Genomic DNA, 14147 nt, shown 5'->3' on the forward strand with positions numbered 1-14147 from the left:
GTCGCCGGGCGCGTGCGCAGGTGCTGTCACCGCCCCTCCCCCTGCCTTCCCCCGCGGCCTGGCTCCCGAGAAGACGACGGAGGCGGCAAGATGGCGCTCACCAGGTGGGTCCGGCTGGCCCCGTCCGGCCCGGTTGGGGTGGCGGCCCTCCCCGGCCTGCCCGCGGCGTCCCGCCGCTGTGCGAGGCTCCGGCCGAGCAGAGAGGCCGCGCTCGGGGAGCGCGCTGCAGGGCCGCGGCCTCTCCTGGGCGGTGGGCCCGCCGGGCGGTGAGGAGGCCGGGCCGCGGCTGGGGGAGGGTGGCGAGGGCCGAGTCGCGGCTGTGGGAGCTGCCCTGCCCCGCTTTGTCCTGCCCCGGCGGGAGGGGGTGTTTGGCCCTGTCTGTGGTTCAGGGCTCTGCCTCCCCGGCGTGTTTTCTGCGGGAAGGAGGAGCTCCTGCGCCTCGGCCGGAGGCGATGGGAGCCGCGGTGTTGTCGGGGTGTCTTTACCGTGAGCGAGGGCGAGAGGTCTTTGTTGCACGCTGCTGCGTCTCTCGCAAGCCTCGGGAGTGCGGCTTCAGCGGCCTGCCCTGGAACGCCGACGCTCTCGGGGCTGGACGCTTCTTTAAAAAACGCGTAAAAGGGCCCGGTAGTCAGGCGAGCTGAAAAACGGGAAGTCAAGAAATTGTTCTGCGGCTAATTGGCTGTGGCCGGGTGGTATCTGGCGTTAAGGGGGGAGCTTGTTGACAGATCTTTTTGTGGGCGTTTGCCTTGAGAGAAAGGAAGGGGGAGTCGTTGGGACTAAGGGCATATTTTCTTTTGCTGCTCCGTAGTGGTGGAAAGAATACACCGTGGTGTGTGACGTTGCTGTTGGAGAATGGGCATTGTCACACACTCCCGTTCAAACAAGGTGTGAATGTAGATGAATTTAGCATCAGATTTTATAGGGATCTTCCAGAATGCTGAGAGAGCGCACATTGCTTTTTCCACTGTAATCTCAGAAGTTACTCCCATCTGGTTTATGAATACAGTACTCAAATTTCATAAACTGTTTCTCGGTATGTATGGAGTGATTGTAGAGAAAGTAATAATTTAGTAGTAGACCCAAGCATAGTTGAGTGTCACTGAGTGAAATGATCGGAATTAACTTTTTCTGTCTCTCTTTTCTTGGTGGCTGTCTATGGATGTGCAGTTTTTTACCAGCTCCAACCCAGCTGTCTCAAGACCAGCTAGAACTAGAAGAAAGAGCAAGAGCTCAAAGATCTAGGCAGACTGCTCTAGTCTCATCACGAAGGGAACCTCCCCCGTACGGTTACCGGAAAGGATGGATACCACGGGTGCTAGAGGTAGGTATTTAAATTCACACTGTAGTAGCGTGTCTGCTAACGGGGGGGGGGGAAAGTGTATTTTCTGGAGTAGAAGTAAACTCTGAGCATCTTGAATATAGCACAGAATGGTATAAAGCCTTACCACATGTAGAATTTATATCAAGACTGTTAGATATATTTTTTGGGTTGGGGAAATTGTTCTAATTCACCAGATTACTTAAAACATTTGATGGTAAACAGGATGTTATAAGGATTCTTCCCTTCAGTGATTGTTATATTGTAATATGGAAATAGGTCTATGGTCCTTTCTGTGAAGGCAAGGATCCTCTGAGAAAGACATCTGTATTGTTCCTCTGTCATTATTTGTTAAATACATGTTCCAGATTATAGCTGGAACAAGTGAACGTGTGTATATTGGAGAACAGAACACTCGTGTATTCTGTTCTTAGTGTAACAGAAGATAGCTGCTAGTGGGGGAGAAAATTGTTAAAGAGTTGGAAGGAAACTTAAAAATCTGTCAGATACTCATTGTTTAAGTATGCTACTGGCAAAAGGGTTCTGGACAATGTTGTGTGTACTTAGCTGTAATCCTTGACAATTTAACGTAATTTCAACTGGAAATGTTAAAAGGTAGAAGGGAAAATACAGATGTATAGCTCCGATTACGAAATTGTTTTAGTACAGTTTCTTACTGAGCCGCAAAACCTTGCGGATTTTGAAATGGTACTTGACAATAACATCTGAGACTTGCTCTGATGAGTCAGAAGCCAGTGCTCTTGGGACAAGACCTGCTATTGAGGTTTTGATAACAGTGTTTCATGTGTGATCATGCATTGTCCCTAAATGCCATCCTTTCATGAGCTGGTAATAGCCTTGCCGTAGTTTATCTTTGAGTCCATTTTGGTAAAGATGGATCCAACACTACCACAGTGATGCATTAGTGCTAGATAAGGTGACTTCAAATAGTAGTTCCAATGGTTCTCTAAAGTAAAACATTTTTATATAGGTTCAGCATTTAATAAAGCCTATGATGTTAAAATTTATACCTTCATTTCAGTTCCCTCCCTACACTGTTGATTACTACATTTAATATTTTAGTGCTTATTCTTTTTAAGTGTTACCAAAAGAACTTCTTAAGAAGTCAGGTGAAGGTTTTCAAAGAGTTTTCAGCATCACTGGGCCACAAAGCGATACACATCTCAAAAAGACAGTTAAGGACTCCTTTCTGCCTCACAAACAAATGCAGATTGTTGAAGAGTGATAAAAGTTTCCAAAGTATAACCTTTGTCCAGTGATCCTGGAATGCCATAATTGAAAAAACAAAATCTCTTCTCAATAGATCAAGAGTTATGCAAAAAATTTTGAGGAGTGACTGACTTTTGTTCTGCCTAACACTTCAACATTGATTCTGTAACTTATTGTTGAATGTGTGACATCCAGTGGAAGACTCTGTGCAGGGAATAGTTACTGCAAGATGTCTATGCACTTCAGTGTCTTTTCTTTCAGTAAGTGTAAGTTCTGTAGTCCATTGTTCCCTTACCAGCTAAAATAATAAAGTTACTAGAGCGTTCTGGCAATGTTTCATTCTCTTAAAATCAATCTACTCTTTCATTCCATTTCCCACCCGTGCAAATGTTATACCATGTTTTTGTGTTTCAGTCATTCACTACTTTTTCTTTTGTGTAGGATTTTGGAGATGGGGGTGCTTTCCCAGAAATTCATGTGGCCCAATATCCATTGGATATGGGCCGAAAGAAGAAAATGTCCAATGCTTTGGCTGTGCAGGTGGATGCAGAAGGAAAAATAAAATACGATGCAATTGCTCGACAAGGACAATCAAAGGACAAGGTAATATATACCTGGAAAAGTTGTATGTGCACATTGCATATGCTTAAACTCCTTGGTCTGGCATTAGACAGATGGATTGTCTCCTTGAAGTACAGTCCTGTTTTTTTAAAATCAGACAGACATGGCCATTTTGACCAGGATCACTGTGTGATCTTCTCTGCTATGTAATTAAAAGGTAAGGCAAAAATGGTGAGAGTCTCTGGGGAAAACCTGCCTGATAGCTTAGCAGCTTTCATTAGAGAGCTTTCCAATGAAGGCAAGAAACTGCAACCCGGCCTGATCACAGGCAGCCCCATTTTGCCCCCTCAGAGGGGGCAAAAAGAAGGCAGAAAATACAGTTCAGCTTTTGGAATACTGCACCTTGTGTCTTACTAGTTTAGCATTTGAAGCTTCTGGCTGTTTTCAATATTGTTGGATGCTCTTTTATTTTATTTTTTTAATTGTAGCAGAAAGTATTGCCAGTGGTTATACTCCAAAATTTTTGTGTTAAGTTCAGTGATGGCAAGATTCTCATTGAGTTTAATGGGAACTGACTTCAATTTCGTGTATACATTAGCCTCTCTGAAAACAAAGAGATGACACTTTATCTTGAAGTCCTAACTAGTATTGAGGAGACCAGTTACTTGGGTCTCCTAAGTCCAGTTTGAGGAGCATCTACGTCTGCCTTTTCAAATATAACAGTGGACTACATTAAAACCTTAGTTCCCTTAAGCAGGTGTTGGGGGCTGAGAAACTACTGAGGCGTGACCAAATGTTTGACCAGCTGCTTGTTACAGCAAGCATATCCTGTAAAGCGTAGGGTAACCCAAAGAAAATCTAAAGAGGGTTAACTACAGAGGGTTTTAGTTGATAGATATGAATAGTTGTTTTCAAAATAATTTCATTTCTCCTGCTTTAATTTAGGATGCCTTGAAAAGCTTATGGGTATGTAATATGCCTCATGTCTTACTGCAAATGAGGAAGGGGAAAAACCTATCTAAACAGAAAAACAGAAGGTGAACTTTACCTCTCAAACAAAAATAGGGTGAGCATTCGAAGAATATCAGGGGAAATCTTTGGCTTTTAATGGATTTTTTTTTTTTATTGTTTTAAATTGATCCTACAGTTGCCAAAGTCGCAGAAAGTTAATGCCAATAGGATTTTATATTTAACTAATACTTGGTTGAGTGTCAAAGAAGTGTCACATCTTGTATATCCTCATCCTGTGCATCTAAAGTTACTGCAGTACCTTTGAAAAAAAATTAGTTCAAATCAATCAGACTCCATGCTGCCATGTGGTAGAAAGTAGTCAGACTAAACAGAAACAACAGCAGTGGCAGTATTTTTACTGAGGGGACTTTCATTGGGGCTTCATCAGACTTTATGTAGTGTCTTTTAATTATTTGTCAAGAGGAAGGTCCTAAAATATTAATTACACTTAGAGAATTTTGTGATACTAAATATTTGATACATGATGCTAAATAGAAATTTTACTTATCCCAAAGCATAAAAAATACTTTGGAGCAGATAAGTAGACAGAAATTAATAATTGAACTGATTTGGGGTAAGCTGCAGGGAAAATAAGAAGCAAAAAAAAATAGTGTAGTTAAACCCTAATCTTTTACAGCTTGTTAAATAAATCTTTGCCTACATGTAGGATCAGATTTAACGTTCATATAATAGAACTGTTCAGATAGGCATCTAAGTATATTTGAAAAAGAACTTGAAATTAATAGTAGGATTTAGGCAAAAATGACTAATCTTTCACTATGCCGTATTTGGTTCAGAGTTAGAAAAATACTTAGAACAGGTAAAGTTACATTTAAGCTGTTAACGTTTGTCGTATTTGATTCATGAAGATCTGTACCAGCATTCATTAACTTTTTATATGGCATCTATAAAGAAGCAGTAATTTCCTCGTTTTGTGGCCACACTTATCAGGATGGCATGGCTTTTCCAAAATGACTCTGTAGAACTGGAATTGGGGTTTCCTAACCCTAACCTCTGCCTTCTGGATCAGCTTGATTCTGATTGCATCTAACTGGATGTAAATGCTGTGGCTAAAAAATAAGTATGGTGGTTCAAGGCGGGGTAAAACTGAAAGAAAATTAGATATTTGAAACAATTTCACTACTATTGCTTGATTTGTTTTGCAGGAGAGAGAAAGTATTAGCAGAGGTGTCATGGGGAGCAGTTCTTCAGTGATCTGTGTTCAGTTGACTAATATGGGATATTTTCTGTAAGAGAGAAATTCTGATAGTACAGTGTCAGTAGGATTACATACAGAAGTTTCATTATCCTGAGAGCTGCAGTCATAATTCAAATGTTTCTTCAATCCTAATACTTAGAGCTAAGAGAAATAGACACTTAGCAGCCTGCCAGAAATGAGATGGAGTTTCTGATCCTATTCTTTGAGCTACTTGTTTGGTGTGAGTTGAGAAGCAAATTTTGCTTTTGCTACAGTTTATGGGTTTTTTGAAGTTGAATTTAGTATTCTGCCTTCTTGTAGAGGCAGCAGTTCCATCACCCAGGCCCTATATCTAGGTGGCTTGTCAGCAGTTTCTACTGTTGCAGTGGTTCATCTCTCTTGCATCTGTTCTCTTACATATTTAAAACACAGTTGCTTCAGAGAATTTTCCTTGAAAAATGCTGACATAAATGAGAGAGTTTGACATGCCTCCTGTTTGGAGCTGGCAGAAAGTCTACTAGACACAAAATGTTGGATAATGTTGGTGAGCCTGGATACATGACCTTAGGGATCTGAGGCTGGAGTTTGGTCTGGTTGTCCAGATGAAGGATTTCTAGCATTAGGTGTGTGCTTAGCTTTTGAGCTGCTATAGGTGCTTCCAATACTTTCTCTGCTCACATGACTAAAAGCCAGGCTAAAATAATGCATTAATAATTGATATATTTTGGTGAGGCTGATGCTCTGTCCCCTTATTAGGAAAATAAGGACATATAATTGCTTCCTGTGTTTTTATTAAGACAGAAGAGAGAGTGAAATCAGGGAGTGGAACTATTAGGTCCATTACTTTTTTTCTGGCAAGGGTGATTTTTCTGTGCAGGAGTTGGATGTCGTCTTAGCAGCCCAAGGCTGCGGCTTAGATGTTAAAGGAGAAAAAAAGGAGTGCAAATCTTACCTACAGTTTTTTCTAAAGATTGTAAATTCAGTTGAAACACTCACATGAGAGAACAGTTCCATTGTTGAAGGAACTCCTGCCACAGCAATGGAACAGGAGAAGAAAACATGAATCTAACTAAAGTAATCAAAAGTATTCATCACTGATAGTGTATTTACCTTTGTGGTAGAGCTTTGTTTGAGACCTTATGACCAATTTTTTCTCTGGTGTGTGTGCCAGACTTCCAACCAGGTAATTGTTCTTCTAAAATGTTACGTGCTTCAGATGGAGAAACCATTCTTTGACAAGGAAGGAATTAATTCTGTAATGCTTGATGGTAGCTTCTCAATTTACACATAGGATTGATGAGCACTGTACAGGGCTGCTCTGGATATATAGAACAAAATATGTTGTGGGGAGGGATTTATGTGTTACAAGTTAAGAAATTTCTGTCAAGACGCTTCTGTCTATCAGGTGTCCTGTGAAACACCAGATGTGTGTGATGTGTAAATCCTGCCATGAGCTACAGTATCTTACACAACTAGTTAGGTAAGATTGTTCTCTTTCTGATGGCTGTGGCATGCAGATTTCTAATTGCTGCCTGTTAAGGCTGCCCCAGACAGAGAAGGAATCATCTAGCTGTATGGAGCATTTTCTTTCTGCCTAGAAGGAGATCCCGCTTTTCAGTAGCAATGAAAATGAAATATCTGAAACACAGGCTGATGCTTCCTTTTAAATTTCGTAGATGAAAAATGGTAGTGAATGGGCACACCACAATATGAAACAGTCCCAGTCTCATCTTTATCTTAGATGAATAAAATGTCTCAACGTTACTGTTAAAATAAGGTAAATACCTAGAAAAACAACACAGAGCAACATCTTTATCTGCCTGTCTATATCGCCTCAAAAAAGGATTCCAATTAGAACATGCAAGTCTATCAAGTGTTTGATGGAGGTAAAAATTTTGGTTTTTTCAGGCTAGTTTAATCCATATTATGGATTTTTTCCACGTTAATGCAGCTTGCCACTTGCATGTAATATTTTAGGGTTTTAACTAGTTCACATAGCTCATTTGTACCTCAGTGTACTGTAGTTTTTAGAGCACCTCTTAGACTTTTTTTTTTTTATTTTCTTCTTTGTCTTCTGGGATACACTGAGCTCTTTCAGCATACTTTGTTCTTCATGCAGCAAGACATTTAGAGTTAATTACCTTAGAGGAACACTGCTCTTCAGATGTCCTTCATTCAGCATCTGAGAAGCTAGGATATTATTGATACTAATTCAAAGGATTAAAGTTTTAGGAGGGAAGGATGAGAAGCAGTAAATGTCTCTTGTGTGACAAATCAATGCTGAGGCTAAAGGTCAGTTTCATAGTTGGACACGCACTTTATAATGAACTTGAAATAATCGTTGTAATGGCTTTTAACCCTTTGAACTAAGACTTTCTGATGCTATTTTGTTGGACAAATGTGAAACATTAATAAATTCTGTAGCCATCTAATAGTGTTGTTTCCCTATATTTAAAATTGGGGCTTAAAGCTAGTGACAGCTAGCTGTGTGTTGTGTGAAGACTGAAGTACCCATATGAGGGAAAGTGTAAAGAACAGATTTCTCAAGCATTTATTTTTTGAGGAACATAGCAAACATGATGATAAGAAAAAAGTCTAGATGGTAAAAAAGGCTTGTATCAAATTCTTAAGTGATCCTTGGAAACAGAAGTACAAATGTGGATTTTTCTGTCTGTCTGGGGGAGCCTAAAAAGGAAAAGAGTAGGAAAGGGAAGCAGGAAACTGGCATCTAATCCTAGCTCCAAGAGTGATTTACATAATTATATTTAATCAAATTGCTTCTTTTCTTCGATTATTCCATCTGTAACATGGGGTCTAGAGTATATTCTTGTTCTATGGGAGTCATTGAAGAATAGGTTGAGAAGAATAGGACAAGAGGAAATGGCCTCAAGTTGTGCCAGGGGAGGTTTAGACTGGATATTAGGAAAAATTTCTTCACCGAAAGGGTTATTAAGCACTGGAACAGGCTGTGCAGGGAAGTGGTTGAGTCCCTGTCCCTGGAGGTATTTAAAAGATGTGTAGACATGGTGCGTAGGGTCGTGGTTTAGTGGTGGACTTGGCAGTGCTAGGTTTATGGTTGGACTCAGTGATCTTAAAGGTCTTTTCCAACCTAAATGATTCTGTAATTCTGTTCACCAGCACTAATAAACTGTAATGTCTTTCAGGTTATTTACAGCAAATACACAGATCTTGTGCCAAAAGAGGTCATGAATGTGGATGATCCTGAACTGCAAAGACCAGACGAGGAGGCAATTAGAGAGGTATTATATGCACTGATGTGCCTATTTATCAGAGGTATATTGTATGTCTTGGATATGTGATGAGATGCATTCTGTGGTACTTTTGTATTTAGATAACAGAGAAGACAAGAGCAGCCTTGGAGAAATCAGTCTCCCAAAAAGTTGCAGCAGCCATGCCAGTTCGAGCAGCTGACAAACTAGCTCCTGCACAGTACATTCGGTATGTAGTGCTGGTGTGCATGTAAGACTTTGTTATATATAAAATTGATTAAAATTGGGATATTCCTTGAATTTCTGAGAACAGAAATTCCTCTTGAATTCTGTTCTTCTGTAAGTAATATGAAACTGGCTTATGTACTTTGAATTAACCCATTAATGATGACCTAGTTTGAAGTGTGCTGAAATATGTCTTAACATGTCATGAGTTGTGGCACGTCGTGGAGGGGTTATTGTTTTAGCAACAAAATGTAGATTTGTCAGGGAGCACTATGAACGATGCTGCCCTGGAAACAGAGTCTTTACTGAGAGTTTCAACCCAAGACAAGGCATGTAACAACGTTTTTCCCTTATAAAATGAGCAACTGGAAAGAATTGGAATTACTAGGAGGCTGATACTCATTTATGATGACTTTCTGCTGCAAAAACAGAAAGATTCCCTGGCAGAGTTAGACTTGGCCTGAGGTGAATTCTGAAAAGTATGTGAAGAGGTTCTTAATAACCAGTAAGTGGTCACCAGGGATTCACAGACATAGATAAACAGTACTGTGACATGCTCTGTGTACTCTATTAGTTTGTTTCTTCTACTTTGGAATCTAGGTTGAAACAGGACAATATAGGCCTGGGAAGATACATTCTCTCTGGTCTAGTTGATTCTCTGCATTCAGTACAGTATCCTCTTTGCAGTTACCTGCTCCTGGCGTTCGCAGTGGAAGAGTCTTAAACTGGTGTGGTTAAAATGAAAATGCAGCTAGAGCAGTGAACTGAGTGAAAATGAAGGTGGGAAAGGAGTACCTAGCTGTGAGCAGAGAACTGAGCGCTTTGATTGTTTTATTCAGGTACACACCATCCCAGCAAGGTGTTGCCTTCAACTCTGGAGCAAAACAGAGAGTTATTCGGATGGTGGAAATGCAGAAGGACCCTATGGAGCCTCCAAGATTCAAGTAACTATTCAAAACTTCTTCATGGCAAATAGAAGATTCTGTAGTGTATTTCCGTATACAACATGCTGATTGTTTTCTTAATTGTTCAGAATTAACAAGAAGATTCCGCGTGGACCGCCTTCTCCTCCAGCACCTGTAATGCACTCTCCTAGTAGAAAGGTATGAAATGCCACAGCTGTTTTCAGTTTTGAATTCTAGATGGGTTCACGAATTCTACTTTGATCTAGTTAATTACTGTGCACCTTCTCTTTATTGTTCTTTTGATGTGATGTTAAGTGATAAACTTGGTGCCTGGTGCAGTCTTTCTGGGTTTTTTCGGGCAGTTCTGAAAGTAACTCTCTTCCCTGTACCTTGTCAGAGGTTGAGTAGATTTCTCATATATTCTACGCAGAGCTGCATTACTGGATTTGTGCATGGCATGGATGAGTTGTTGGAGGCTTTAGCCTCAGTACATTGATGCTGCTTTCAGACAACACTATTAAGCTAATCCTTCATAACACTAACTTGTGTTATGAAGGATTAGCTTCCTTCTGAGAGATGAGGGTGGTGGTGGTTCAGCAGTTTCCTACAACTTGAACTGCCATTAAATGTGCACGTTAACAAGCTGGCTGTGAGTTCCGGTCTGTGTGATAGAAGTTTAAGAGGATGGCTGAAAAGCTGTCATGACTTTATTCAGTGTTGGCAAAGGTACAGTGCAGAAATGAACATCTTATTGTTGCTAAGAGGGGTTGAGTTTTTTGTAAGTGTCCTGAACTTTGTACTCTAATTTATTTCAATAGTTTCATAGCTGCCTTTGAGAAAGAAAACAGTATTTCCTTTTGCTATAAATCTAAAGATGACTTTGCTTCCTCTCTTAAATCAGATGACTGTGAAAGAGCAGCAAGAGTGGAAAATTCCTCCATGCATTTCAAACTGGAAAAATGCAAAGGTAATTAAGTTGTCATAAATTCACTTTACTAATGTTGCACCCTGCTGGGAGACTTCTGTGAATGATTTAAGCTTGAATAATACTTGTTTTAAACTTCTAGAATTAGGTAAACTGGCTGCTTCCAGCATGGAGAACACGTGATTGTACAGCTCAGTTTTCCTCTCTTTGGCATATCAGGGTTGTCAAATTGACAGGAGTATAGAACCGAGAGAGAATATGTTACTGCATGGCAGAGATTATGCGTTTTGAGAGGAAAAAATGGCATTAGTTAAAATTCCCATAATAGTGCAGTATGTGGAGTCTGAAACCAAAGTCTCTGGAGCCCACAAAGTAAAGCCATCTAAACTGAAAAAGGAAAGGGTAGCTCAGAGAGAACCAAGCATGTTTCTTTTTAATATTGCAGTCCGAATTTCTCGGAAGTTCTCCTTGTTGCATTCTTTCACTAACTAATTTTCATTACTGGTTAGCTTAGCTATTTTTATTTCTTGTTTGAGTAGGTATGTCCTGTCCCTTTGATTTTAATCAGCTGGTAAGTTTATGTTCAGAGAGAAGGGAGAATTTAGAATTTGCTGCAGTAACTGGTCTAATCGTTCTCTAACTTACCAAGCTATTGTTATGAAGTAGCCTCTTCAAATGGAGGAAGGAAAAGCTGTGTGTTTGGATCTTGTTTTTTTTTTTTTTTTTCTACCCCAACACAGCTGTATAACTGGGACTGACACTAATTAGTAGATCAAATTTTAGGTTACAGATGCTAAAACTAAAGCAAAAATTTGTAGAGCTCTCTAAAAAAATCTTAAAATTAGAAATACTTTTAGGTTTCAGCTTTTGAAGGCAAAATTGGCATTTAGTGTCTCTGGCTTTTGCTGGCAGCCTTCCCCCTTTCTCAGTTTCAATCAGCTAACCTCTTAACAGATATCAAAACAGTTAGGGAAAACATTTTTTTAAGCACAAATAGTAAAGCAGCTTAGAGACTGGGAAAGCTATTATCTGCAGTTCTTAACACAAGGCAAAGAGTGGACCTTATCAATAAAAACTGTCATTCGTACTAAGATGTAACTTGAGGGGAAATGGCGGTTCAGATTTTGGGGGAGTGTGGAATTGGAGGGGAGCTTAGTATTACCTGGGATGAATTTGAAGTATGTACAAAGGAGGTCCATTGAGGCGTATTAACGATGCACTGAGAGTTTTGCGTGTGTTTTGTTTTCTTACACAATAAATGTAATAATGTTTGTTATTACAAATAATGTTAGTTTCTGTGATTAACTGCCTCTCTGTTTCCCCTATAGGGTTACACCATTCCATTAGACAAGCGTCTGGCTGCAGATGGCAGAGGATTACAGACTGTTCATATTAATGAAAATTTTGCCAAGCTTGCTGAGGCTCTCTATATAGCTGACAGAAAGGTCAGGTGGTTGTTTAAAGTGTTTTGTTCCATGTGGTTTTACCTTCTTTGTATGTTTATTTCCTTGGGAAAAATAAAGTGTGAATAGGCTATGGATTTTTGATTTGTCCTGCTTCTTGGCTAACATAAGACATAAGGTCTTATCCCAAATATCTTTGAATCAGTGGCTCAGTGTGGGTTAAATTATTGGAGGTCATGGGTCTTGTTTCTCAGCTCTAACTGCTGTGGCTGTCTGGCTTTGAACTTCATCTTTATGGCTTGATTCCTGCCCTGTTTCCTGGATAACTCCATGACAAAAGATCTGCTTGCATCCCAGGTGCTAGCTTTCTGCCATTTTAACTATGTCTTATGTGTGCAGGCTCGTGAGGCTGTGGAGATGCGTGCCCAGGTGGAGAGGAAGATGGCTCAGAAAGAAAAGGAGAAGCATGAGGAGAAGCTTCGAGAAATGGCTCAGAAAGCCAGGGAGAGAAGAGCAGGCATCAAAACCCATGTTGAAAAAGGTACATTTCTTTGTTATTAAGATGCTATGGGTTGGTGGTTTGGTTTTTTTTTTTTTTTTTAGCACTCTCTGAAGTGTGGGTTTGGAGAAATAACCCAAGAACTTAAAATACATAAATAACAACTGTAATTTCTGAGCATGACATCTGTTATTCATGTCTTTCCCTGATCAGCCAGTGAATTTAGTTAGTTCAGTGGCTGGTCTGATGGGATCTGAATTTGAATGTCACAGCACTGTGTCAGTGTATACAGGTTTGGGAGACTGTTTAGAATTTCAGAGTAGTTAATGGATCAGTACAAGTAATGGCTTTCATGGACTGTTCTAATCTAATTTTTTTTTTTTTTTTTTTTTTTGAGAAAAGGCTTGTTGCAGAGGAAGAGCAACTTTGTTTACAAGAACTAAACCATCTTTAAGTTTTCAAAGATGGTAAATGCAATATTCTATCTCTTGCATTGTTTTAACTGGTCTTGCAGAACTGTAGTTCTGCTGGCCACTAGGCCCAAAATTTGATAACCTAACTAAATCATAACCATTGTGATAATGATTGAAATGACATTTCAAAGATCAAGATGCTGGACTTACAGAGTAGTTATGATCTCCCATTATTAGTAAAAGGTGGAGGATATGGTCATATAATGTGAAATCCTGCAGCTGGGATGGACTAACCTCTTCCCAACAGGCTGGGGACTGGCCAGCTGGAGAGCCACTCTGTTGGGAAGGACCCGGGAGTCCTAGTGGACAATGTGCTAAATGTAAGCCAGCGGTGTGCCCTGGCAGCAGTGATGCTAAGGGCGTACTAAGGTGCATCTGCAGGAGTATAACCAGTAGGTCAAGGGAAGTAATCATTTCCTTTTACTGGTGACCTGTTAGACTGCATCTGGAATACTGGGTGTGGTTACGGGCCCCCAGGTACAAGACAGACATTGATAAACGGGATTGAGTTCAGCAGAGGGCCACCAAAACAGTCAGGGCACTAGAGTGTCTGCCCAGTGAGGAGATGCTGAGAGAACACAGCTTCTTCTGCCAGGAGAAGATAGGCTTTGGGGGGACCTAATGGAAGCTTTCCCATACCTACAAGGAAATTGTCAGGGCTCTTCCCTAAGCTGCACAGTGGAAGAATGAGGCAGTGGTCAAAAGTTGAAGCAGGAGGTTCCAAGTACATGCAAGGAGAAAAATTTTCACCATGAGGACAAGAAGCAGTGGGAACAAGTTGCCGAGGGAGGCTGGCCATCTCTATCCTTGGAGGTTTTCCCCAGCTGAGTGGACAAAGCCTGAGCAACCTGGTTTGAATTCAGCATTGATCCCGCTTTCAGCGGGAGGTTGAATTAGAGACTCCCTTCCAACCTGAGTGAATCTGTGGTACTGAGTCACAGAACGTTCTTCAAGGCACTTAGATGCCTGCGTGTTTGAATGCTATTTTTACACTTAAGAGATAAAAGTATGATATGATCTGTAGGTGTTTTAGGATATTGATTCCTAGATGGACATGTATTCTAAGCTCTTGAAAGTTGAGAAAACATAGTTGTTGGGTATGTCTGCTTTAACTGTCTTGTCAAGGACAGTTAATTGCTTGTGGCATAAGAAAGCTGGGTCTTTCCATG

The 14147-nt window shown here is 40.5% G+C and overlaps 1 protein-coding gene across 1 annotated transcript in view; it reads left to right on the forward strand.

Annotated features, from left to right (window-relative positions):
- The window catches only part of SNW1 (SNW domain containing 1), a 17363-nt gene continuing 3216 nt past the window's right edge, over positions 1 to 14147 (forward strand). Inside the window, exons 1-10 of the mRNA XM_082317976.1 lie at positions 1 to 104; positions 1168 to 1321; positions 2990 to 3151; positions 8483 to 8578; positions 8671 to 8777; positions 9613 to 9717; positions 9807 to 9876; positions 10580 to 10645; positions 11932 to 12048; positions 12406 to 12547. Of these exons, the coding sequence (XP_082174102.1) occupies positions 91 to 104; positions 1168 to 1321; positions 2990 to 3151; positions 8483 to 8578; positions 8671 to 8777; positions 9613 to 9717; positions 9807 to 9876; positions 10580 to 10645; positions 11932 to 12048; positions 12406 to 12547 (1033 nt within the window). The 5' untranslated portion in view covers positions 1 to 90. The remainder of the gene's footprint in view (positions 105 to 1167; positions 1322 to 2989; positions 3152 to 8482; positions 8579 to 8670; positions 8778 to 9612; positions 9718 to 9806; positions 9877 to 10579; positions 10646 to 11931; positions 12049 to 12405; positions 12548 to 14147) is intronic.

Source organism: Platalea leucorodia, assembly GCF_965183815.1.
Source record: "Platalea leucorodia genome assembly, chromosome: 7".
Taxonomy (NCBI): Eukaryota; Metazoa; Chordata; class Aves; order Pelecaniformes; family Threskiornithidae; genus Platalea; species Platalea leucorodia.